The 27,916-nt window shown below is 38.2% G+C and overlaps 1 protein-coding gene across 1 annotated transcript; it reads left to right on the top strand.

Moving 5' to 3' along the window:
* Positions 1–87: 87 nt before the first annotated feature.
* Positions 88–27,916, top strand: LOC128076227 (transmembrane 9 superfamily member 2-like). Its single transcript, XM_052673664.1, has 17 exons — positions 88–302; positions 746–813; positions 1,993–2,086; positions 3,717–3,844; positions 4,052–4,181; positions 6,410–6,537; positions 7,650–7,761; positions 9,871–9,950; positions 10,846–10,954; positions 13,595–13,727; positions 15,257–15,376; positions 15,552–15,609; positions 17,908–18,067; positions 18,627–18,778; positions 19,227–19,338; positions 19,981–20,152; positions 27,291–27,916. Exons 1-17 carry the CDS (start codon positions 186–188, stop codon positions 27,356–27,358), a joined length of 1,941 nt encoding a protein of 646 aa, XP_052529624.1. The 5' UTR covers positions 88–185; the 3' UTR covers positions 27,359–27,916.

Below are 27,916 nucleotides of genomic sequence, written 5' to 3'. Positions count from 1 at the left end.
CTCGCGCCTCGGGGTGCCCTCACTCAAGATGGCGCCCACCGCCTCACGCGTCATGGCGCAGGCGCCGCGCTGAGGCGCCGTTGTGACGCTGCGGCCTCGCCTGGGGCCGCCTCCGAAAGGCGCTGCCTGGGTACGCGGGAGCTGTCGCCTCGGCTCATGCTACCTTCGCTCCTCCAGGCTGGAAGATGAGGCTGCCGTCGGCCGGCCTCCTGCTGCTGGCCCCTCTTTGTGCGGCTTTCTACCTGCCCGGCTTGGCGCCCGTCAGCTTCTGTGACGACGACAAGGAGAGCGAGGGCTGCAAGGTGAGAGCCCCGACGGGAGGGCCCGGCACGGTGCTCCCTGCTGCCCGCGGGCACCGAACGGGACTGCGGGCCGCCCCGAGGGTCCCTGTCCTTACTGCCTGATGGCCCGGCCGGTCCCTTCCAGGAGACAACCCTTCCACCGGGATGGAACGCCGCGCCGGCTCCTTCCCCTGGCGCAGCCGGCGGTGGCCGTGGGGCAGCGTTCCGTGCTCCCGCTTCGTTTTGCGGTCGGTGCCGAGGATTCTTCGCCAGTCCTCTCTTCCTTATTGCAGGCCCTGCGGAGGCTCTGGCGTGGCCCAGCGCCGCGGTCGGGCTCTGTCAGAAGTGTGTAACTGCCCTGCGATAACTTCTGGCAGCTCCTGCCAGCCGGCTGTGTGTTTCATGCTGGCTGTGCGTCTGCTTTCGCAGGTTTGGGTTTTTCACACTTCGTTTCTCCGTTGCAGTCGCTGATTGAGCTCTTTGTGAACAGACTGGACTCAGTTGAATCAGTTCTGCCCTATGAGTATGACGCGTAAGTACATCCCAGTGTGCTCTTGTGCTTTCTGTTCTTGGTTCATGGTGCAGCTCATGTCACAGAGAGCATTGGATGTACCGGTGAGTTTTTCTAAGGGTCTTTATGTTGGAGCTGAATTTTAGATTTAGTATCAACTCTTTGCCACATTTGAAAGTCCTTCCTACACATGAAGCCTAGGAAGACAGGTTTGTGTTCCTTCTTTCTGGAAAATGAAGGAAAATATTTTACCTGCAGCCACCAAAACTTTGTATCTAATTCTTGTTTGTTTTACTTTAGTTTTGATTGTTGCTGATGAATGCTGTAATTTTTTTTACGAAGGCAGGTAATCGGTCTTCTAAAACTGATATGCAATCAAAGAGTCTTGTTCTCGAGCATATAGAAAAGAGAAATTTGTCACTGTTGTATGTCGCACACTGCACTGTTGAAGTCTTACACTATGGAGTGTGAGTGTAGCAGCAAAGCCACAAGCTAGCTCAAAAAGCCAACAATGTCTTTATTTACATTAAACTTTCTCAAAGGCAATGAAGTCAGGCCTATGTATTGAGGAAAAAGTACGTATTCAGCAAAGATATGTGAATTTCTCTTTTTCATCACTTGCTGCTGCCCATATTTAAATAACAGACATTGGGAACAGTTGTATCTTCTGCTTTATATTCAGTTGTATTGGACTATACTGAGTTGAAAAGAATTGGTTAGTGGCATTTGGCAGTGTGGTGAGTTAATATTGACAACATTTCCCTTCTTTGGAACATGATTCACATTAAATGCTCATTGTGAAGATTCTTTTGGGAATGGAGAGGGGGAGGAGTAGTAATTTTTCTGGTATTTTTTTGCAGAAGAGTGGGTAAGTTGTGGCATAGGCTTTATTTTTTCTTAATGTGAAACATGCTATTGTTTGTTTAAATTGCCATTTGGAAAGAGTGTTTGGACTAAAAGCCTTGCATTTTGCTAAATGTACTGTAGCTAGGAAAGATCTTGTTTCAAACTGATATCAAAATAGAAGTGTTTCTAAATAGTATCTGTGAAGGCACTCAAATTTTTGTTGACAATGGCTGACTTGTTGAAGGAAGCACGAAACTGCCATGTTACGAACATAAATTAATAAGTTGTTTTAGGCTATTATTTACAATTAGACGTTAATTAAAAATTAAAGGTAACCTTTTCCCCTTTTTCCAGTTTTGACTTCTGTCAAGATAAGGAAGAGAAAAGACCGTCAGAAAATCTTGGGCAAGTGCTGTTTGGAGAGAGAATAGCATCGTCACCTTATAAGGTTATTTTATACCTTAAACGTGATCCTGGTTTAATTGGAGTGCTGTCTTCTTGAGGGCTATAATCCACAGGCATGGATGAAGGGTTAATAACTGTGTGGCGTTGTTGTGTTTTCCTCTGTTTAAACTCAACATTGTTTTTCTAACAAAAACAAGCAAAAACTGTTCTTACCCTAAGGGCGTCTTAGGATGGCTAATGGAAGTTAGGATGCTGGGCCAGCATTCACTCTTTTTTACTGTTCCTTTGTGACAGAGGAATCTAGAAACTATAAGTAATGTTAGGTGATATGAAATCATTCGTTTTTAAACTGTAATATTGGGGGCTGTAAACTGCTGGTTCAGGAACTGTTTCAGGTATAGTTTGTTTGTGCTGTCAGGAAATTTCCAGAGTAGGAATGAAAGCCAAGCTGGGGCTTGATCCCTGCTTTATCCTGCTTCAGTGCATTTAATATCTGTTGTCTAAAATAAAAACTTTCATTTTTGGTGCATGTCATTTGTCTATGAAGTCTTCGGTAAAATAAAGATATGCAAGTGTTCTGTAAATTAGGTGTGCATTGCTTTTCTGTCTTGTGTACAGCTTTAGCAATGACTTAAAAAATAGCATCTGTTAAATACTGGGCAGTCAATTTAGGAAAATTACTGGTAGTAAAGGAGATACGGTCCAACCAGGGCTCCTAATGCTTCAAAGCTCTATGCTGTTCACCTGCAGTTTCCAAATTCAGAATTCCTGATGAAGCTGAAAACTGAACTATGATTTTGTGTGAGCATTTCTAGATAATCCAAATCCCCACAGAGCAGTGAGGCAGCAGAGTTTGAGGCTACTGCTGCTCAATCACTGGGGACCTAGCCATTTCTTTTCATAGAACTCTTAAGGAGATGATGCCTCCTCCCTTGTGTAGGCCATTCCTGGAAACCTGCTCTTCCTTGGTTGACAGTTTCAAGTCTTACAACTGCTGGCCACGTGAAGCTTTTAAATGTGAAGCATGTGTTATTTGGGTTTAATACTCAGAGTTACTCTTTCTGAAATGGTTATGCTGTATGAGAATTGAAAAAGCCCTACCATTTGTTAGCACTTAAGCCTTGATCATGTTAGAATTTTGTGTCATGGTTTTAATTAAGTATATTAGCTCAGTAAAGCAGGTAAATCCTAACTAGGTTAGGAATGTTATTGTTTGGTGGTATCTGCTCTTGAAGTACAGATGCTTTGCAACCTGTTGTGTTTTTTACAACATTGTCTGGTAACTTAATCATAATGTGGAAAACACAGCTAGGATTAACATGGAATGTTCAGAAAAGGTATAGTTAAGTCTGATGTAGCAGATGATGAGATTATCAAAATAAAACAAACCAGTAGAGAAAAAAGCAATCATTTCCTACTAATGTTCAAATTTTAATTCTCAAGGTTTATTTGAAGGTAGTTTATCTGGCTTGTTACAGACATTTCTGGCACTTTCAGAATTCCGGCTCTTGAAAAATTGGTTAAAGGTACTGTCTGGGAAATTGTGGTTGGGAAGCTTTTATAGCAAGGAGGTGAACTATTTTAAAGAAGTTGGCTTTATGTGGGGGGAAAAAAAAAAGACAAGGTTTTTGAAGCGAAATCTGAATTACTCTTCTTGTGTATTTCCATACCAGTTCACTTTCAAGAAGCAGGAAACATGTAAGAAAGTTTGTACGAGGTCTTATGACCCAGAAAACAGTGCTGATAAAAGCAAGCTGGCTTTTTTGAAGAAAGGAATGCAGCTGAATTATCAACATCACTGGTAAGCTGAGATACGTGTTTGATCTTTCTTTCTACTGTTCAGTTTTTAGCATAATGTTATCTATATCCTAAGTGATTGCTTTCTTCCTTTTCCTATCTGATCGTTGTCCTCTACTGTGCATCTTTTAATGCAGAGTTTTCAGTAGTGTGTGGTAAATGTCAGTGTGAATAAGGTGCAAGGACTTGTTCTTTGATTATTTCTGTCTAGGATTATTGATAACATGCCTGTGACATGGTGCTATGATGTGGAGGATGGACAAAAATTCTGTAATCCAGGATTCCCAATAGGATGTTTTGTTACTCCAGATGGTAGAGTTAAAGATGCTTGTGTTATAAATGTAAGTAATGGAACTTTGTCTTTATCGTAGTAGATCTGATTTCATTTGAAGTTTTATTTCTGAGCATTGTTTTCCTGGAAAAAACAGGTAACCTTGTAAACATAGTTAATGTGTAGAATGTGGGTACTGACAAGCCTGGATGCTTCTTCTCTGTGCAGCATCTCAGTTATGTAACTGTCCAAAAATATTTATTTGAGTGGGGTTTTTTTATCATTATATGTGAAGCTGTCTTATTGACTAAAAGCCTTAGGAAACTTGGAGATTTTGTTGTTGGAATTTCATATGTATCCATCCTCGTACCTATTAACTGTGCCAGTGCAACTTAAAGTTGTTTCTGTGTGCAAGACCTGCTTTTTATCAATTTCACACAGAAGCTTTCTAGTGAAGATCTAGAAATGAGCAGTGTTGTAATTGTAAAAGTTTTATGCCAAGCACAGATTACAAGCTAAATATGTCAGGATTTTTTCCCCAAATGGCTGGAAGAAGACACAGCTGTGATAGAAGAGCTATATTCACAACAATTTGAAATGTGTCACTCATCCTGGGAGTTGTATGGTGAACTGATACCCTTAGGTATAATGGTGATACAGTTTTACTTCTCCTAATGTGGAGGACCACACTGTTCTCAGTGAAAATCTGCTGTGACTGTGCTGTTTGCATGCTGTTTTCAGATAGTGCATTTGTGTACTTGTGTTTAGCAGAATTCATGCATTTATCACGAGTGTTCAGTTGATTCTGTCTAGCTGGATTCCAGCTGGGTTACTCCTCTAGCTCCATAGACCATTGAAAATGGCCAGCGACTTGAATAATTTGTTGTAGCTAGGTGTTCAGCTCTATCACTTCATGATATTATACTGTAATTTATAGAGAGAGTAGTTTCTGTTTTGATTTTAATATTGGGGTATGCTGTCTTGTGATACATGATGCTATCTATGTGATACATGACAAAGTCAGCAATTTAAATGAAAATCTTGTCTTGGAAGAAGGATCTTCATACGTAATTGGCAATGGTTGAATTTCTTAATGAGTGGTTGGGGACTTGGTAGGGTGCATGGTGAAATGCTGCACATGTCCTTTGTGCTAGCCATGCTGTGGATGCCTGTAGCTAATATAGCTGCTGTGCTCAGCCTCCATTATAGACTGTAGATTCACACTGCAGTGAGAATGTTGCACTGTGTAGCACTAGATAAAAGAATTGTTACATGGGCAAGTAAGGACATGGCACAGTGGTTGTAACTGCAGTCTGGGCTGTGTTGGGGATATCATCTAGAAATATACCCAAATAACTGCTCCAAGAAATGTAATTATTTGTTTTAAATGGGCAGAAAAGAAGCTGTTGTAATGCAGTGGCAGAACTATGATTAATCCAGCTAACATTACTGCCTCAAGTGTTAGTTTGAAATTGAAGGAAGCAGATAAAAATACAGGGTTATGGTATGATGCAGGTGTGATTCTGATCTTCTCCTTTCTGTGAAAGATGAGATATCTGGATAACTTTAGCTCAATACACTTTAATATTAGTGTTGGGAGGGACAGGAGAGGTATGTTGTATGGCAATTGGAGAATGTCTGATTTACAAAAGAAGAAAGGAACTTTTAAACTTCAAAATTCAACCAGAAATCTATCATCTTGGTCCCTTAGTTCAAGTTCTAATTGAAGATTTCTAAACAGTACACTTTTTAGAAGAACAAGTCAACTTGAATTGACTCTGGTATGTATCATCTGTGATTTACTTTTTTTTTAGTATGAGCTTTATGCAGTTCTTCATAATTCCAAATTCCAGAAGGGTGTGAGTAGCAGAACAGCTACTGAAAATGAAACGTAGCTTTTAAAGAAGAACGTGGTTGATCAGCTTCAGTAGCTGGAGTGTTTTCCAAGAAGGTTTTATACTGTAGGAAGTGCAGTGGTGAATCTGAATTATGTGCAGTTCAATTGAGATTTTTGAACTTGTTTTGGCAGCTTTTTATGGTAACTACAAAAAGGTGGCAAATGCTTTTTAAATCCTGTTAGCAGTACGTTATGCTCTAACTATTAAATTAGCTCTTGTTTATACAACACGTTACTATATAGTATATAAGAAAATGCATAGATGTCTTCTACAAGCATGTAGACCAATGTGTTTGCAGTCTTTCCTACTCCTCTGTTGCACATGATCTTATTCTGAAGTTCATGACTGCATTGCGCCCTCTGCTGTAGGCAGTTTTTAATCTCTTTATGGTATTTTGCAGTCAGAGTTTAACAAGAAGAACACTTTCTACCTCTTCAACCATGTTGATATAACAATCATGTACCATAGTGGGAAGGATGAAAACTGGCCTGGTGCAAGACTGGTGATGGCACGACTGAGACCACAAAGGTAATTCTGCTTTAAAGCTGCAAAATTTAGTGCTAGGGAGGCCTAACAGTAGTTTTAAACTTAGAAATGGTTCTTGGTGTCAGTGAGTTCTGAGGAACTGGTGATTCTGAACTGTGGTGAAGTTTTCATTATACTGGTTCACAGCTGAAACTATTTGCAGTCATGGAATTGCTCTCTGCAAACATCATAGAACTTGACTTTTCAGATGTTCAGCAAAGTCCCTCCTGAATGGAAGAACTGCATATGTGAAGTCTTATAACCTGAGATAAATAACAGAAGAATTCTCATGTTTATATTGATTTGCATCTGCTTGTTGATTTATTTCAAAATGCGTGCTTTCAAATCCATGAGAAATGTCTGTTAGTTATGGTTTCCCATGTCACCTCTCTTGTTTTTTGCTGCATTGCCTCCTAAACATACTTAATACAAATTAGTATTTGTACAGTTATGTTTTTTCCTGTGTTCATTTGGACAGTGAGGTGTCAGGTGAAATGTCAAGTTGATACTGTCATCCAAAGTGGCTAAGAAGACTAACTTATCTTCCTAAACAGCAACTTTGTAGATTCTGTTGACCAGAGTTGAGATGCAAGAATTCAGAGAAATAGACTGAAGCAATTACTTTGGCCTCTTGTCAGTCTGTTTGTACTTACCAGTATTTGGGAACTGCTCGTCCTCTTTTTCTACAGAGATTAAGTGCATACTTCACCTATGAGACTACAACTTCTCAAATCATGCTGGCATCTGCAGTACAGTGTGATTTAGATAGAGCTTATTTTGTCCTGTTGCAAAGATATGGTGTATATTTAGTGGACTAGACTTCCTGTGCAAGTTTGTTCTCCTATTTTCCTCTGTTCCTGGCTGGCAGTGAGAACACTGTACCAACCATTTCCATTTTTGATTAATGCTTTTATCAGTTGTATCCTAAGTGGTTGAGAAGAAAGAATACCTGTCTCTTCACCAGTGATGCAGACCACAAGGGGGCACAATTAGGTTGCATGTAACCTTAATTTTGTCATTCTGACCTGATAAAAACTTGTCCTAATTACCTAAAAATTCACTCTGAATAGTAGAGCAGATGTGATTGTATTTTATTTAACTATTTTTTTCCTTAGCTATAAACACACGGATGAAAACAACCTGAGCTGTGAAGGTCCACCTATGGAGATTCCTGGAGAATTCACCAACAAACTGAATTTGATCTATACTTACTCAGTGACATTTGAAGTAAGTATTGAATCTGTTGTAAAATACATAATTCCTGAGAAGAACAAAATTGAAACAAGTAGGTAATGTGTTGGCAGCCATAACTGGGTAGTGTAAATTCCCTGAGGATCATCTTGTGAAGCAGTTTTCCCAGAACCTATTAAGGTTTCCATTACTGTAATTTAAGCGATGCTTGGAACGTGTAAAGCCTTTTTTCCCCCCACTGGCATCCAGTTTCAGATAGGAAATCATATCTTTTTTTTGTAAACTATATCCATGTTTTAGAAAATTGAACAGCGCAATTCCCAAATAATTACGGTCATTCAGGATTCTGATGGTCAGATGATATCTTCAAACTGTAATCTTTACTTTCTTATTGAGAACCAGCTTTTTTGGTTTTAGAAAACAAATGAAAGTCTGTAGACTTTGGTTTTGTTCTATTAGTAACAGGTTATTTGATTAACTGGAGTTGTTGTATTCATTGAGATACGCTCTGTGTTTTCAGAGTTCAGTTAGGTTTATGTGAGTCTCATGTTGAAGAAATGTCTATACAGTGTTTGGGGACTTCTGTTTTAAGTATTTATTGAGCATATCAGGAGGTTGTTTTTCTAGTGAGGTTGCAGTTGGTGTGTTGTTTTGCTGTGCTTTTCTTTACTTGCTTCCTGTTTGTTAGGACTGGGTTGCCATTCATCTCTTACTGTATTATGCTTTATTCAGCCTGCTGCAACTTAGGCAGGAGGAGATCACACTTTCTTGAGAGACTGAGTTCTTTACCCCAGCATGGAAAGTGAGCCTCATGTGAGGAGCTGTTTCAAACCTTGGTGCCTCAGTTCCAGTCTGTCCTAAAAGCCTGATTTTTCTTCTGTTTTGGGCTATGATCTTAAAGGATTTGGTTTGAGACCACCAGCTTATTTTGCATAGCTAGTTGAATGGCCATCATATGGTAACAGCTTTCGTTGTACCAAATTGAGTTTGATTTGAACCAGTGACCCTGAGGTGCAAGGCTCTATATCCTCTTACTTTTCCCTTGAGTCTCTAAATCCTCCTTAAACTGTCTGATTTTACTACATGAATGAGCCTTCTATATATTAACACTTTTGTTTAAATCTTGATGATGAATTGCAATGCAGAATTGCAATATTTACCCATTTATTCACACAGCGTGTTAGGCCTTTGGGCTATCTTTTCTCTTTTTCTGCAGCATAGAGCAGGTAAGGCTTAACTGTTGCTGATTCAGACACTTCCAGCAGATGGCATTCAAGGCACTTCAAAATTAACTTTCTGTGTTATCCATTAGTCTTGATTTGGAATGAAATAATAACTGTTTATTTTGAAACTTCAACAATTAAAGTATATTTAGAAGGAGAATATTTGTTGATGAAGAATATTTAAAAAGAGAGCATTAGTTTCAGTAAGCTTAACTACCTAAATAGGTAAAATGCATAAATAATTAATGATCCTTTTTTGATATGACAGCTGATTATGAGAAGGCTGTGGTGTTTAATTCATTGCAACAGGCCAGATATTCTGCTCTAGATGTGTGAGAGGTATACATGGTTGTCTCACTTGTTTTGTACACTCGTGTGCTGAACTTCTAGCATGTGAGCAATTTGACACTCAAGTAGGGAACTGTAGGTCTGGTAAATCTGTCTAAACTAGCTGTGAGCTACTGATAGCTGCTGATATAGGTTGTGCTGGTGAGGAATAATTTGTAGCAATTACAGCTATTTAGTTGTATTGGTGTTTTGCACCATTCTTGATCCAGGACATGAAATGTGTTGAACGAAGTTGATGTTTCAGGTGTAAGCTATGTTGGGAATACCTTGAGGTGATGACACGGGTGTCTTTCAGCTTGGAAACTGCAGGCAGCTACGTACCAAATCATGGAAAGATGAAGGGGTTGGTGAAGCTTCAGTTTAAGGTAGAATGCATGGATGGGAGATTCCAGTAAAATTCTTTGAAGGGCTCAAGAGATAAAAAGAACTAATTCAATAGGTAGGTCTAACATCCAGGGTTTATACTGAGCTTAGATATTATTGCTGAATGGAGGATTTGTGGAAGAGATTTTATGTGTCTTCCTTCTCAGAGCCTGCAGCAAACTTTAATTTTTGCTATTTAATGTCTTCGTAGGAAAAGAATAATATTAAATGGGCTTCCAGATGGGACTACATCTTGGAGTCTATGCCACACACAAACATCCAGTGGTTTAGGTAAGATTTGCATTTATTCATTGAACAGCACTGCAGGGGAACACAAAAGGCTTCTGGAGATATACAACTCCTGCTGTAGTAAAGCAAAATCTGTTAGCCTTCAGGCAAGTCAAGTTTCTTGTTTTCATATGCATAGTAACTTATCAGTGTTGCATCTCCTGGGACCAAGTATAGTATTGCATTTCACCAAAGGAATGCACCATTAGCGTCCAAAAGGAAAGCAGCCTCTGTGGGCTTAGTTCATTCTGTAAAACTTTTGAGAAGCTGCTGCTCTGCAGCATTCTTATTGTTACTGTCTGGCTTCTTCCATCTGTGAAGTGAGAGGTATGTGTGTGTACTGCTTGTTTTGTACTCAGCAGCTACATAAAGTAGAAAGAAGGGCTTCTTTTATGATGAAAAGAGGCGTATGGAGTAAGTAAATAACTTATCTTGCAATGTTAATGTTTTGCAATATTAAGTGTTTGAAAAGGCTGATTGGATTAAATATGTATCCACAAACTATTTACTGCTGATGGAGATTTAATTTGTTCATAACAGCTTTGATTGATTGGTAGCTTCCAAATCAGCTTTGGGAGCTGTAGCTGTTTCACAGGGAAAATCACTTTGGCAATATGTAAGAAGGAAGATGGTGAAATGCAATATGTCTGTCTCGAGAAATAACATCATAAAATGCTATCCTTCTATCTCCTATGAAGTCATGAAGATACAGAACTTGAAACAGCTTATTGTATCTGGGTGGGAAAGAACTGAAATGTCTAATGGAATTGTTTAGCTTACATCTGAGTATGTAAGACTATTCCTTGGACTTGAGCTGTGCTTGGGCTGTTGAATTGGGGGTGCATACCCTGAAGTCTGAGTAAGTAAACTGAAAGTTTGACTTTTTCTTTCTCTACAGTATAATGAATTCCCTTGTGATTGTTCTCTTCTTATCTGGCATGGTGGCTATGATCATTCTGAGGACTCTTCATAAAGATATTGCAAGATATAACCAAATTGACTCTTCTGTGAGTAAGATTTACACTTTCTATGTGAGCACATTTTCTGCCAATATCAGTGGTAAGCTATCAGTTATTTTCTGAATACAGTCTGAAGAGTTGTGTAACTATCAAGAATTTATACATGCTAATATATGTAGGGGTTAAAAATAGCTTTATTGCTATTTTTTTCTCACAGCAGGAATAAATGGCCCGATGTGACAGCCTTATTCCTTATTCCTTGGGTGTCACTTGGTAAACTTGTGATATGCAAGGGCAAACTCAACAAAGTAAAGCTGTTGTCCATTTGCTTTTTTTTTTCTCCTAAGTATTTCTTTTAGCTAAACCAATGGCCACAGTGTACAGTGCAGACATTGAAAAGCTGAGGGAAGGTGTTCTGGCAGTGACTCATCATCAAGAGGTGCCAATTGCTTTTGAGAGGCTGCATTTTGGAGTCAGCCTGAACGCACAGCTAGCAGTTATGACGCTGATGTGAGCAGCCATATGTTACTTACACACTCCTCATCACTCAGAGTGCTCAGAAGCCATTTAGACATGGTGCTGGGCAACCTGCTCTCAGTGGCCCATTTTCAGTAGGGGGTGATCAAGATCACTTTGGGAGCTTCCTTCCAACTTCAATCAGTCAGTGATCCTGACAGTGGCAACCTGGGGTGACACCAAATATTCCTTCTCAATGCAGCCTATTTTCAGTAGTATTAAATGGCTTTGGTGTAAGTGCTGCACTGTAATTGTTGCATAGCACGTGCATAGCACAGAAACAAAGATTTTGCTATGGTCTTGATGTGTTTTCCCTCTAAGCATTCATTTTGAAGTCTGAAAAGCCAAATTTGAGAAGAGCACAGATATTTTTACTGATAGGTGTCTTCTTTCCCTTTTGTAAGAAATCAAGCTTGAAAAGTGTAGCTGCCAGGTATTGTCCCCATCTGAAGCTGTGTTAAAAAGCTCAGTTATTATAACCTTTCTAGTTCCAGAGCGGTTTGTAGTAGTTTGTAGTTTAGTTTGTTCAGAAGGTGAGTGAGATAGCATGTGGCTTGTGAAGTTTAGGAAGTTTGTGGTCTAAATTTCATGAGAAATACTGTTGTATGCAAGAGAAAATAAATACTATAAATAAATAGTATTATAAAATATATAAATACTATTGTAGGCAAGGGAAATCCTTTGAAAATAACTTTTAACAGGTGATTATAGCAAAAAGCAAAAACAACTGAGTGAAATCAATGTGAGGACTGGTGATTATCTTCCTAAATATTACAGGAGAGATTCTGATTAACATAGGCTAACATAAATTGGTATCTGCAAGTCAAAGATGAGGAATAAAGTCATACACTACAAAGGCTGTAGTTACTGGCTATCTTGATAAAGAAATACTTTAAAAGACACAAACATGTTTCATATTGAAACTAAAACATCTTAGAGTACTTCTTTTCTTCTGTGTGTTTTTGATATTTAATATCTTATGTTAATGCAAATACAGGCAGCAATTAAAGAGGAAGCATTTTTCAGCATTTTTTCAGCTCTCGTTCTGTGAAGCTCTTGTTTGATCTCTCCATTAAGTCACGTTCAGTATCTCATAACGCGGCGTCTTTGTTAGCTGGTCATTCTTCATGTGATGGAGTTGTGGAAGTGTGCTTAGTTCTTATGGATAACAGCAGCAATAGGTGTGACTTTCAAAAAACCCACCAACCCTCTTTTTCAACCGTTTATAAGGGACTTAACAATGTGCTGTAGTTCAAGGAACTAATTTTAGAAAGGTGTGAAATAACAGTACAGGAGAAGAGCAAGGCAGAAGCTGCAGTGAAGGAAATTAGCATCTCACACATTGTGAACGTTAGTGGTTCTACTTGAAGAGATAAATGCATGACCCAGTGATTATAGTTCTAATATGTGTGTTTAATGTTCAGTTAAAAGCAACTGGCACTAACTTTGTGTGGTGTAGATTTAGTGAGACAAAACATTAATGAAGTATTTAGTTTAGCAAACTGTGTGCAGTACTTCTGGGTTGAATGAAAGCTGTGTGAGGAAGAAACTGATCTGCTTCAGTCATTGTATGTGGTTATGTGGTTTTATTTTTTTTGTTTCTCTGAGGGGAAGTATTTGTTTTTTTAGCAACTTCAGAGAAAAGCAGAGCTGACTGAGGATCTCTGCCATGCCATCCACCCGTTCACCTCTGTCAGTGGAACAAAGAATGTTTCTGCTTGCCCCTAGTGAGTCTAGGGAGCAGACTTTCTGCTGGAGTACAGGGAACAAACCACTTAATCCTTTTCAGTATTGTCATTGAGACTGATACATATGCCTTACGAGAGGGAGGGAAAAAAAAAAAGCTTGAACTAGATTGGAATGGTATAATCAAAGTTAAATGGAATGCTTTGTTTTGGTTTAAATGTAGAATGATGTTACGTGATTTGGCTAATCGCATTTTGTTTCTTTTCTCACTCTGAGGATCTTCTTGATAAATCCTGCTTTTTGCTTTCAGTGAAAACCATTAGGGGGTTAAAAAAAATCGATGAGTGATGAATCAGATGCAATTAGTCTGTCTTCAGAACTGAACTGGAAGTTAATCAAACTTTAAAGATGTATTTCACATCTTGCTGGTGTTAATTCCCTACTGCGTTATGTATCTTTGCTGAAGACGTTGCTGATTTTGTACAGGAAGATGCCCAAGAGGAATTTGGCTGGAAGCTGGTTCACGGAGATGTGTTCAGACCTCCAAGGAAGGGAATGTTGCTGTCTGTCTTCTTGGGTCAAGGAACACAAATTTTCATTATGACTTTTATTACTCTGTGTAAGTAACTAGTTTAGTAAGGTAATGTGTTTGTAGCACAGTAGTGCAAGAAGGATACAATGTTTTCAGACAGTGTTAGAAGCTTTCTCATGTAAGTTTATCCTGTTGTAGATGATACTGTTCAAAATGTCCTGGTACCTGGGTTACCTCGTACTCTTTCTGACTGTAGAATTGAATCTTCACAAACAAAAACCAACCAAAAGCAGTTCATCATGGTGTAAATTATCCAAGGATCCAGTGTTGCAAGTTCAAAGACACATAATCAAAGCTTTAATATTCTCAGAATGTTTTTTTATCTAATATGTTTGACACAGCAGCCTGCAGCCATATAGAAATAAGAGCTAGAATGCATGCCAATGAAATAATTCTGACACAACATTGGGATAATGACAGCCTGCTGTAAATAGCTAGACAGATACACAACATTGGTACCTGGCACAAGTCACTGCTTTAGTATGTTATCTATAAAGTATATTGTAATTCCTTTTTTTACTGTACCAAAGAATTGGAAAGTGTATGGATACTTATTACAAAAGCAGGATTTTTCAAACTTCATTCTTTTTTTTTCCTAGACACAATGAGCTGTCAGTGCTACCAGAGATCTGCTTCTTTTTTTCTTTTTATTATGTGATGCTCTGAAAATAATATCAAGTTAAACATTTTTTTCCTGAGGGATTTGTCCCTCATTATTGATCACAGTTTTTGTAACTTCAGTAGTTTCTTGTGCAACTGGAGTGGTGTTGAAAGAAATGAGGAGCAGAGAAAATACTTCTTCTGCCCAAACCCAAAGCTTTCTACTAGAGATCACTGAGAAACTTCTTTTGCGAGGATCTCAACTTGTTGGCCTTAATAATTAATTTGGACTTGGGCAGCTTTTCCTTAATAGAGTTATTTTCAAAGCAACACCTTAAAATGTGCTAACCATCGTGGTGGCCGAGGACTTTTTTAGAATTTCAAACAGCTAACTTGGTCTTAAGATGTAAGATATGTTTGTTTGCATGATATAAGTATCATGCTTATACGAGGTACATACAAGATAACATACAAGTGTGATACCTTCATACTTATTTCTAACTGGAAAGGCAAACAAACCACAACCCTTAGTGTTGTCAAAGTTTTTGGCTTCTCCAGACTTAATGTTCTCCCATTCTTTATGCCATATACTGAACTTATTTTATTACTTATCACTCAAAAATAGTGGCCACATATGTTTGCAGCAAGCAGGAGTGTAGGGATGTTGGAAGCAGTCTTTTTCAAGCTACACTTTAGTTCAAGTTCATTCATCTATGGGAGGTTCTGTTTTTCAGTCTTCTGGCTATGGCACAGTTTCCCTTTAAAAGATAAGGTGCTTTGTAATTAAAAAAAAAAAAAAAGAAAGGCAAACATTGACAATAGGGGTATGTTCATATAATGGAGTATATGAGAGCTTGTACCGAGCATCATTTGAATATTTGCAAGTCTTTGTTCTGATATATTTTACAGGGGAATTTAATGTGTCAACATGTCTAAAGATTTTTTTGTATCTTTAGTCCTAGCTTGCCTTGGTTTTCTTTCTCCTGCCAACCGTGGTGCTTTGATGACCTGTGCAGTTGTGCTGTGGGTCTTACTAGGAACTCCAGCTGGTTATGTGTCTGCTAGGATGTACAAGAGTAAGTACAAGCATTTGTTTAATGTGGCACAGCAGGTTAAACTCAGAATTGCTGGGCTTATATAAACTTCACACTGGAGCTGATGTCTCAGACAGTAAACCTGCTTTGTGCCATGTTGCAGAACAGTTGGAAAAAAAGTCTGCATCTTGAAATTGTTTTTACTTTTTTCCCTCAGCATTTAGAGGCGAGAAGTGGAAGACAAATGTTTTGCTTACAGCTCTGCTTTGCCCTGGGTTAGTATTGTTACCCCTTGTTATTTTCCTTTATCCTTAACTCTAAATGAACACTGATTTCTGTACTCCTGTAGCCTAAATGCTGTAGCTCACGAAGCTAGAAGTTGTTTTGGTTTTTGTTTTAGTTCCTGAGGCCACTCCAAGAGCAGGTTCAGGATATAGAAATGGTGAGATGCGTGGAATATCCTATCCATCTCTTGCTACAAATGCAGAAATAACATCTGAATGTACTGTACTGCTTTAGTTGGTCTTGGAGTTCTTGTGAGTGACCTGTTGCAGAATGTTGCTGAGGAAGTTATCACTGGCAGTAGAGCTCTGCCTTTAATAGATAACAGAACTTAAACCAAAACAGATCTAATAATCTGGAAAAGTTTATTATGGTTTTGAATAATCAGTGCAGAGATTCTCATGAAGTGGTTATAATCTTTTTGAAATTGATCATTACCTCACATTACCTGTATTTATGAGATTGCTGTGGTGTGTATCATACTATGACCAATGCTGCTGTGCTTGGGAAGTGGGAGAGCACTGCTACCTTTTGTTTTCTCATAGCTTGCAAGACCTTTTGAGAATTAGGTCAGTGAAGAAAGGGAATATAATTTATTTTGTGAGTCTTTTGTATTTCATTGATGCATCTTTGGCTGCATGCAGTACAAATGTCTTTGGAAAATGTTGAGGAGAAGGTTAGAAGTCATTTCTTAAGGTATTTTTGAAAAAAAACCATGACAATAAAATATAAATTGGTAATGTAATGTAAATTAAAGTAACGTAGAATTTCATGAGATGAAATGTGATGCATTTGTTAACAACTGAGTGTAGTATTTTTTGTGAGGAAATCTTGTATCTAAACAAAATGGGCTTCAGTCTCCCTGCTGTCATTTAGATATTATCTGGAGAGAGAAGAATTTATCAGTGGAAGAAATATCATGCTGATCATTTAAACTCTCAAATAAATTAAGTTTCACAGAGGAAGTAAAATGATGGGGGACGTTAAAATAGGAACAGATGTCTTGATTATGCTATGCTAGTTCATGAATTTGCATAATATCATAAACAGCCTGGGGCATTTACAGTCTCAGTAGATGGGAGTTCATATTGCAGTATTTTTCTCTAACTTTGAGGGGGTAACTGGGGTCTGTATTACAAGTGTTGGCAGATTATAAAGGCTACCAAGACTCCTCAAATGGATTTGATTTTTATTTCGTAATGAATGAGATGCTTATATCACAGGTAACTTGGGTGTGCTTATTTAACAAGTCTATTTCCCCAATTTCAACAAGCATAAGCTTTCACCTAGGAAGAAAGGAGCCTATTAATCTAATTCCCCCTTCTTCCTTCCTTTTTTTTAATTAAATACAGCAGAGTATGCATGTTCACTTAAGGGCAGCACAGATTCTGCCTAAGAAGGTGTTCTTCAGTGAAATCCAGAAAACAGTGCATTTTACCAGAGCCCTTTCTTTGGATCTGCTATGACAAATCTCTGGCTTCATAGGCAGTGGAAATTCAAACAGGCTCTGGGGTTCTCCTGCAGAACAGTTTGATTATTTTCACAATGGGATGTTGGGAATCTTCAGCAGACTTCTTGCAGTTGTTCTCTCCAAGACAAGGCAGATGCATTTAACTTGGGAGGAAAGAGCAGGTCTGGAGAGATGTCACAACTGGTGATTTCTTTGTTTAACTACTTCAGATCCGTGGGCTGCTTAACTGTGCAGCTTCATGAGGGGTCAGTACAAAAATTCTTGTTAGAAGGAAGAGTCCATGCTGTAGTCCATCCTTCTGATGCCGTGTTGCTGTGACATGTGCTGTGGCATGATGTGTTGTGAGATTGACAAGGCCTTCTAAATATGAGATTTTTCTATCACTGAGTATGTATTTTTAGAGAGAAATTAGTGAGAGAATGAACATAAAGGAGTTAAAAGATCAGCTGTAGTAAGAGAAGTGATTCAGATAAGTTTTTAATTTGTTTTATTGTTTAACGTACTGAATATAGATTTTTATAATAGAATCTTTTTGTTGCTTTGTGGTTTTATGTGTGGAATCTTTCTTTAAATGATGGCTTTACTATAGATGCTTGCATTAGAGGCATTGAATGTTGCAAGTGTTTTTAAAAACTGCAGCATTGCTGAAAGTAACTAAGGCTGTTAGAGAATGAAAGGCTGTATTAGGGAAAAAAAATGTTGGTTCTGGCAATTATTTTAAGTTTCGTTTTTTAAGTACTAGGTATTTATTGATATATTATTATTCCAGAATATTTTGATGTATTTACTGATTTTTTATTTATTTATTTATTTTTTTCAGGATTGTCTTTGCTGATTTCTTCATTATGAACCTTATTCTGTGGGTGAAAGGATCTTCAGCTGCCATCCCTTTTGGTACTTTGGTTGCTATCCTAGCCATGTGGTTTGGAATTTCAGTCCCACTGACCTTCATCGGTGCATATTTTGGCTTCAAAGAGAAGGTAGGGCTCTTAGCTTACACTTCAGAAATAGGTCTGCCTTCTGCATCTGACCATTGAATCCCCAGTGCAGGAAACAAGGCCTTGTAATTGTGAAATGATTGTTTCTGAAGATTTTAAAACTGTTTATGTGCTCATAAAGTTCCGCCAAACTTTTTTGCTGACTATTCTTTAGAGTCAGAATTTGCTGGTGCTCATGTGGACGTCTCACTGCCTGTTGTATTTCAGTAGTATTTCAGAGTACTTCAATTTGTACTTCAGTAGTTTGAGACAATGCCAGGCTGCTAAGAATTATTTTTCTATTAGCAATTGAACAAGTTGTTTTCTTCATGTTCTGACTTGCCAAATAACCAATAGCTGGAGTGTCTAAAGAATGTGTGTGCATTTTTTGTAACGGTACAATAGGTGTGTGGGTTGTTTTTTCAGATTTAGTAACCTATGATGGCTTATGGCCGAAAATAACCAAACTTTAAGTCCATCTTTAGGTGTTGCATACTAGGGGAAAGTAATCTTATTTATAATGTAACAATTTATCTTTTAATCACATTAATTTCATTCAAAGCCCATTGAACACCCAGTTCGTACAAACCAGATTCCTCGCCAAATCCCGGAACAGTCCTTTTTCACAAAACCACTGCCTGGTATCATCATGGGGGGCATCTTGCCTTTTGGCTGCATTTTCATTCAGCTCTTCTTCATTCTGAATAGCATTTGGTGAGTATTGCTTTTTTTGTTGTTCTGGTTATACTGGTTTAATAGCATACACCCGGTGGGTTTGAACATCCCAAACCATTGAGTATGAGGGATAGCAGATTCTTCTTTTTTTTTTTTTATCTTCTGGTAAACTTTTTTGGAAACTCCAGAATCTGTTTGTTTGTTTGTTTTCTCCTCCATAGAATAAAAAATGACAAAACTGGTCGTGTTGATAAGTGTAATGCGTGAAATTAGAGTTCCTTGTCCTATCACAACAGACCCTGCTAAATGCAAGCATGAAGGACTAGATAATTAACAAAGCACATTCAAGCAAAGAGAATAAAGATCATAGGAGCTGGCCAGTAGGCCAAGTTTTCCCTGTGATAGTTTTTTGTTTGGTTATATTTGTGGGTTTATCTGACCATGTAACTTCAGAAGCAAAAATGATACTCTTCTTTATTTCTTTTAGGTCCCATCAGATGTACTACATGTTCGGTTTCCTGTTCCTAGTTTTTATAATTCTTCTAATTACGTGTTCTGAGGCTACAGTTCTGCTGTGCTACTTCCATCTTTGTGCAGAGGTAAGAAGTTTCAATGTAGCTAATGCTTTTCAGCTGAAAAAAGGTTGAGGTATTCTCGCATGCTGTGGTATGCTGGACTCTGCAAACGAATTGTACTGTCAGCCCTCGGCTTGCTTATCCTAGCCACTTCTCTGAGACGTATTTTTTGATTCAAAATGTTGGAGTAGTTTTTCCAGTAGTTCTAAGGCTGTCATTATGAACTGTGCTGCCTTTAATGGTGCAGGCGTTTCTGCAAGTACGTGGATGTCAGCACCAGCTGTCTGTTTCTGTTCATAAATCGGAGACTGCTACAGAAACTTGTCAGGCAAGGCTTCAGCCTTCATTTGATGCTGGTGTTTGACTTGGTAGTAGAAAAATTTTCACTTACCTGAGACAGTGTAGGTAAGGACTTTATTTTATGCTACCATCTGCAGTAGTTAAGCACAGTTAACAGCCTTGATCCTTGAACAACTTAATGTTCGTGGTTGAAGCAGTACAGCTGACTATGAGCAAGGAAAGGTGGCTGTGTGAGAAATGTTTTGGATTTACCTTTCAGATAATCAAATTTATTTAATAAAACAGTGATGTTTTTTCAGCTAACTTTTCCTTATTTTCTGCTTTCTATGTGATGTCTCTTATTGAAAGGTTTATTGTTTCTTGCAGGATTATCACTGGTGGTGGAGGTCGTTCTTGACAAGCAGCTTTACAGCTGTTTATCTCTTTATCTATGCAGTTCATTACTTCTTCTCTAAACTCCAGATAACAGGAACTGCTAGCACCATCTTATACTTTGGTTACACAATGATCATGGTCTTGATTTTTTTCCTTTTCACAGGTGAGTATGGTACTCAGAACTAATGCAGGAGTTTCATTATTTGTTGTAAACTTCACCTAGCATTTCTCAATTCAATCTGAAACTTAATTCAGTCAGTGTTACTTTTGTATCACTCAGTGTGTGGTGTTATAGCACGTCATAATGAGATATCCATTTCGGTTTTTTGTCTAATTTGAAGTTACTTTTATTTACAGTGCAATTTACCTGCATTATATATTAGCAGTGAGCTCAAACCATTGCATTTTCAGGGAACTATTCTTGTTCTTGTTCACTTGTTCTTAAATACCAAGGGTATTGAAGTGAGCTCTAGTTAGGTGGCATTACCTGCTGAGTTGTGGTACCCTTTTTTAATGGCAGGAATGGACCTTACCTGGCAGAACCAAGGCTCTTATTTTTAGTAGTCCAGCTTTTGTTTCCTGATGGTATTCGAGCAGACTGCCTTCTACACAATTACTCCATTATTCATAATCATGTGGCTCAAACTGTAATTTTGAGGCTGATTTGACCTGTGCCAGTTCTACTGTGTGAAATTAGAAGTGCTTTGAAGCTCCTATTAGTCAGGAGTGTTTCATGTTGGTGTTACTCATACTGCTGCTGTTTTATATGGAGTTTTAATACTCTAGGTTTAGTAGTAACACTCAGCTTCAGGTACTAAAGTACTGCAGTGATAAAACTAAACAAAATGCTAGTTCCTGTATGATAGGTTGTTCATAAAGCCTTTATGTTCATTCCTAAGACTGAAGAGGAAAGGGAAGAAAAAAAAAAAAGAGGTCCTTGGGGACCATCATGTCATCCATGTTATTACTTAACATCCACCTGCTGTTTGAAACCTGCTTTCTGTTGCATCCCTTGATGCAATTTAGAAAAGAATGGCTGAAGTAAGTAACGAAAGTAAGTCTTAACATCAGACGTTGCCAGGTCAGTAGAGGGAGGGACCTCCCTGTTTCTGCTTCTAATACTGATTCAGTGTCAAGAAAAAAAAAAAACAAACAAAAAAAACAACCCAAACCAGCAAAACATTGAAGGAAATGTCTTTATTTGTTTTAATAATGATAACTGGCACTTATTCCTAGATTTTTATCATTGTTGTTATTTAGATGTGCCTTTGTTCTAAGGAAAGTCAAGAGAAGCTTTTGTTTTTTTTTTTTTTTAAGAGGACTTAATTCTTTTAATTTTTAATTATTAGAGGGCAAACATAGAAGTTGGCATATTGCCAGTTGAAATCCTGCTTAAATCCTGGCTGAACAGACAAGCTCCAGATGTCCTCTATAATATATATATATATATATTAAAAACAAAACAACAAAAAAAAAAAACCCTGTAGTCTGAAATGTTTTAATTACTTTTAAACTAAAGCAATATGTTAACGTGACTGGGTTTTAGTGTAGGTTAGTTGCTGTTCTGCCAATTTCAATTTCACTTACAAGATGCAAATTGGTAGAATTAAAAATATCCCTTTCATATATAAAATGATAATTGAAACTGTCATGGCAGCTGCTGAAATGGTATTAAAAGCTTCAGATGTGCTGATCCTGGAGTTCTTCTCGTGGAGGCCAGTGAGGCCCCAAAAGTGCAATAATAAATGGTACTGCTGCTTATTGCTGTGCTCCTGTCCTTGTAGCAGTGCTCTTTGTTTAGAACTGTGCTAGCAGTGATGGTGCTGTGTTTGTAGTTCATAAGGAAAGCAGCTGCGTGGGTGCACTTACACTTTTTAAAGCTATAGGACACTCAGTAGGAAGGTGGAAGGTTTGTATGTAATACATCTTCACTAATGTAAAATGCTGTGCTAAGTTTCTTTCCTGTATTTAGTTTGATAGCTGGTGTTTGGGCTGACATGAGCTGTTACAGGTAGATTACTCAAAGTTAGAGTTTTCTGTTTGTTTTCTTTTTTAAATATTCCTTGATAGCACTTGCTTTGGAGCATAAAGGTTTAGTGCTTCTCAAGTTTGTAGAGGTCAGGTTACTAATACAATTTCCTACACTATAGTAATAATTCTTCATGTATGTTTCCAAAATGGGACCTTGAACTGTTCCACTTATGTTAGCAGTAGGTATTTTGGTGTTCTGTGTTCTTGCACATTAGATCTCAACAGCTGTGACAGAAATATAAAGGGCAGTGCCAATACCTCCTGCATGGCAGTGTGTTGTGTTACTGTGAACATCACCTAAAAGATCATAGTGAATAACAAAATAGGAGCTGAATGCTTGTATGGCAACAACGACAGTAATATAGTCTGGCTGGTGGAAAGCTAACAATTCATGTGCACACCCAGAGAAGACAATTTGATTTTATGTACAAAGTGCAGCTAATCTTTCAAGAAGTAGTAAGTATGGTTAATGGGGAAGCTACGTGATTACATGCGTTTTATGCCAGGAGACAAAAAATGCTGATTGTAGTCAGAGCGTGTTGCTTTAGTGACCTCTATTTTTGAACATCGTTTTCACTTGTGAGTTAATGCCATTTTCAAAATTGAGTTTTGATCTTCTGGGTAGATTGTGTTTAGAATCCGAGATTCTGAAGCACCCACCACTGTGCAGTGATTGAAACCAGTATGATACAGAGAGCTTTTAAGGTACATAAGAAGTATCAGCCAAGTGCAGAGTGCTTTTTCTGTTTGGTTTCTTACAATCTGTTTGTGCTTTGAATTCCTTTTTCTTCATTAAACAGTAAAGCTGGAAGAAATGAATAGAGCAGAGAAGTCTGCCTAATGTATTTAGGCATTATTCTGTGGAGTAATCCTTGTTTTTTAATATGGAATTTAAACTATTTACTAATAACCTTTCCTTACCCAGTTAGATACCAGCTTGAGCTTCTTTCTGAGTACAAGAAAACTGTTGCTTAGAGTATACACACCACTGTATTCAACAGGATGGGAACTGGAGACCAAAACCTCAAAGAACAACAGATGTCAGGATCTCTAGTATAAGTATAAATTGGGCAGTAAGTTGAAATTCAAGAACCCAGCTGTGAAGCTGTCTTGAGTAGTTTCTCTAGCCAAGGAACAAACTGCTTTGCACGAGTCAGATCTTTTGGCTGTGCTTCCCTTGGATGAAGAGTCCTGTGCTGTGGACTGCTGTGCTCTAGGATGGCATCAGTTTCCTAGATGAGGAAGGGTTGTTTAGAAAGGTAGAATCATAAAAAGCAAGGGTCACTCATTTGGGGAAAAAATAAAGGTTTATCTGCAAAAGTAAGTTCTTAAATGCGTGCTATTCAGCTGCTTTTTCATGTTATTGAAGCCGCTGAGTACTTAGGCTGGTTAAAGTAATCATTATCCACAACATTAAATGATCGTGTTGGCTTAAAACAGGCTTTACTGTCTCAGTGGGAAAACAGGTGTCACGCTTGGTATCTTTGTGCTGTGATGTTTAATAGATGTGCATATTAAAGCTGTAAAAACCTTACAGTGGAAAGGAGTTTGGACCAATCATAAAGTAACTTCAGAGGTTACTTCTTTTGAACTAATTTTTTTTTCAAGTACTTAATGTTAGAATTTAGCTACTTTAAAGAAAAAAGCTGTATGTATCTCTTCTGTCTCCTTGTGTTCATTGATGTGTGTCAGTGAAGCAGCAAGCTGGAGAGCTGTGCTTTTTGTTGATAGTGCCTCGAGACTTCGGTTTCAGTTTGAGTGTGTTTGAAAGAAAAAACGTATGCACGATGCTCGAGTGATTGCAGCTTATCTAAGTAGGCCTGCTACTCTAATGAGAGCATAATATAAGCATAATTCAAGTAAGGAATTAATTATTTTGGTGCAGGATGTGCTTAGAAATATTCTCAAGTTTGAAGAGCTGAGTATGTTTTTAAGAAATAGGTTTCAAACGTGGCTACCTGAAATGGCAAGGTTGTATTTTAAGTAGTACAACTAGCAGTGGCCATTTTACTGGGTCAAGCTGCAGTTATGGGCAATAGCTTGTGTGCTTATCTGTGTTTTAAGGTGGACTTGGTCAAAGTAGATCAGGCAGAAGAGGAACCTGAGAACCTGCTGTGTGATTCAGCACTGTGCTATAGATCCAGTATGTTGATTGTTGATCTTTTTGTTTTTGGTTAGAGCTCTAAAGTTGGTAACAAACAGCATATTTGTGAAGTGAACTAAAATAGAGAAGACATTCTGGCTTGAATTTTTTAAGTAAACCAGTCTAGTTCAGAGTTGTTGTTATTCTTCAACCATTATTCATTTGCACATCCTTTTCTAATTGGGATATTTGCTCTCCTTTGGAAAACTGGAAGCCTTGTGACAAAATTTGTGGACCTCTTTAGTGACATGGATTCACGAGCACCTGTAGGTCTGAGATGGGGGGGAAAAGACCTGGATTTCAGTGGAACCAGGCACTGTGCTGCTTACATTCTTCCAAAAAACATTAAGCTTTTCATTTCAGTGATATAAGCAGAGCTGTAGGTAAAACAACAGTACATAGAAACATTATAAATAAATGTTTCTTTACCTCATGTCTGCTGCTGTCCATTGGTATTGATTCTGTAGTACCAACACCATCATGTGCTGACCTCATTCTTTGGACCCTCCCACATCAATGAGAAAAAAAACCAACTGTGATCACTGTAAACTCACCCAGTTGACTTGCTGAGATTAATTCTCTCTTCTAAGTCTTCAGTTGGATTCTTGAGGTGGATTTCAACCTCGCTGTGATTCTATCAGCACCTTTCAAACTATTCTGATCTCCAGGTATTAAGGGAAGGAATCTTCTGACTGGTGACATAGTTCAGTGCTTTGTTTTGAAGTTTTGAGTCTATGGATTTCAACTGTGTAAGATGTGCTTGTGTTTGTGGGAAGGAAGAAGAAATTATTCTCCTGCTACCCCCTAACTATAGATATAGGGCTAAAGAATTGTGAAAGTAACAACAGAAGGAAATTCAGCTGACAAAGAAGGTAGTGAGTATGTAAGGCTGTATCTTGGATTGAGAATCTGACCTTTCTCCCTTGAGTTTCTAAGTTCATGGTTCGAACGTGATGTCTGACAAACACTGCCACTTATCTCTTGTGCTAGAAACAGACTTAGGCTGCTTCCAGTACGTTGGCAAAATTTCTGATCAAGTTTAAAAAAAAGAACTGGGGATATTCAGTCTTTGATTTGCTAAACTAAACAGACCTTTTTCAGAGGGAAGTTGAAGATCAGTGTTACTGAAAACTGCGAAAATCTGTTTATAGATGAAGTGCTTGTTCACAGTGTGGAGTCTGCTGTGAATGAGACTGTGATTTTTAGAAAGCTGGTGTATTGGAAAGGTTCATTGTGACGAGGGTCATCAGAGGAAAGTGCTGTGGATTTAGAGTGTGTTCCCATATTAAGTTGTGGCACACTCAGAAAACTCATTGTTGTGTCGAAATTATACAGTTTTCTTACAATATTGTAATTTGGTTGTGGAACAGCAGATAGATTTTAAGGTACACGATCTGTTAAACATTTGGAAGAAACATTGCTTTCAAAGCTGTAGGAGGCTCAAAGTAGGCTATATTATAAAAACAGCTAGAAAGAAGATGCTGACAACCATTATTGGAAAAAAAAACATGAGAGTAAGGCTTAGAGTAACAATGCTAATATTGGAGTATTGGACACAGTAGGAAGGATTGGGAATCGACCATAAACTGCAAAGACTTTGCAATGTCAGGCCTACAAAGGAATTAAATTCCTTCTGAGGTTGGTGTCTGATCTCCTATCAAGAGCAGTAAATCTGCTGTCACCTACTGTTTCAGAGGATGATAACTGCAAGCTCGGAGGGAAAGGGTAATCTGTGGCACATAATAATAGGCTGTCAGAAAGCCTTTAACTGCAATATACATGGTAGCATGAAGGACACAAGAATTGGTGTAGAGATAATAAGCATCCAAAGAGAGATTTCTAGTTTACCACGTGCATCGATGCGACCTGAAAGACAGAAAGTGTAATGAATGTAGAAGAGACAAATGCCCAGTAATGAAGCTCCTAATTTAATACGTAAGTCTCAATGAAATAATGGGAAAGGTTGGAGCTGGTATTTGACATGGGCTGTAGTAGCAAAAAAATATGAATGTAAGAGTGCTGGAGGTGAACACCATCTTGCAAGTACTGCAAGATGTAACTGGTAAGGTTGTCCTGGGACTGGCATACAGACTTTACTTCTTTTCTGGTAAAGATTAGTATTTGTGTGAATGTTTTCCTGTAGGTAAAAGTGTGAGAAATGGTGTCTCACTTAAAGTAGAGGCTTAGGACTTGGTTATATGAACTTAGTGCTGCTTCTTATTCTGTACTCTGTAAACTTGAGCTGTAGGACTTGGCATATGCTCCAAAGCACTTGCAGGGGGGTTGGGTGTTGTCTTTGGCGCTCACTATTGGGTGACTAAAGAACTGGATTGGTAAGAAATTGAGGAGGGTTATACCAAGCCAAACCACGGCTCTGCTCCGCAAGCATCCTAACAGCAGTACTCCCAGGCAGGGATGTGAGAACAGAACATGTATGCTGGTGGTACTTTTTCCCAGCCTCTCATCAGCCATGGCTTAAGGGCTTTTTTAACACTAAAAATGATGTAAGTAATAGTCTTTGGATTTCTTTGTTTATTAATTTGTTCAGTTGCCTGAAACATTGTGTGTTGTGGTATCCATAATGACCTGTGGTAAGCAAATCCATAGTTTGAATACACTTTACATAAAGTTGTTCATTTTGGTTTGTTTGCTACTGCTAGTTCTGTTTGGTGCTTTCTCCCAGCTGCAGTGCTTTAGTGTTAGGATATACAGAACATGGAGGTCACTGCTCTTTAGTGTCAATAGAACGCAATGAACAGAAAACCAGACCAGGTGACTTTCTCCCAAGTCATGTTTTGTAAGCTGGCTGTGAGCTGTAGATCTTAAAATCAGAATGTCTTCAGGTAGGTGCTGACTTTACTTGTGTATAAAGTTCAGTTTCTTAAATGGTGCTTGCGTGCCTGCTAGTGGTGCCAGCATCACCACCTTCCATGTATTATCAAGTGATCTTCGGTCTAAGTCAAGAATTTAAACTAGGGATGAATATGTATTGCTAAATCTAACAGGTGTGTTATTTGGGATGGTTAGCAGGGTTACAGTGTTATGTTCTGTCCTGCTGGAAAATACTTGTTAGACCTTTTTCTCTTGGCACAGACTGGAGGATAAACTAACCTCTTTCTCATTTTAGGGACTATTGGATTTTTCGCCTGCTTCTGGTTTGTAAGTAAGATTTACAGTGTTGTGAAAGTGGACTGACAAGCTTCAAAGTGTCTTTTGAACATATCTCCCTTGCTGTTTGATAACTTTTTTTTTTTACCATGTATTGAGAAACATGCTGTGTAGTTCTAAGTTCTGATTTGTAAAAGCGAAGAGCAGACTGCAACATAAAATACAGGCTTTCATGGAAGGAAATGGCACCATTGGAAAAATGTTTACATCACAGTACTCATGGAACGTGTTAATTCCAATCATTCTAAAAATTGTATCCAAAATTTGATTTTAGAACAAGTAAAAATCCTATGGACTAGTTCATTTCAGAAATGAGTGCGTTATGCAGTCCTCCAGCAGGAATTTCTTGGTGTTTTTTTTTTTTGTTACCTCTCTTGATTTCCAGTTATATACCATCAAAGCACAGGACTATCGAGTAATTCAATGTAAAATGTGAATTTTTAACTTAACTATGATTGTACATATTATCCTGCACCTTCTTTACGACTAGATATCTTCTTACAAATGTACATGCATTTAGTGTAATGTAGACTTTATTAAAAATACCGACACTGGTTTTTGTTCAAATAAAACTGTACAACTCCA

This window comes from Tympanuchus pallidicinctus, unplaced genomic scaffold (genome assembly GCF_026119805.1).
Source record: "Tympanuchus pallidicinctus isolate F22 unplaced genomic scaffold, pur_lepc_1.0 scaffold13, whole genome shotgun sequence".
NCBI classification, from domain to species: domain Eukaryota; kingdom Metazoa; phylum Chordata; class Aves; order Galliformes; family Phasianidae; genus Tympanuchus; species Tympanuchus pallidicinctus.
The sequence above is the reverse complement of the archived record's forward strand: the minus strand, read 5'-3'. Positions and strand labels throughout refer to the sequence as shown.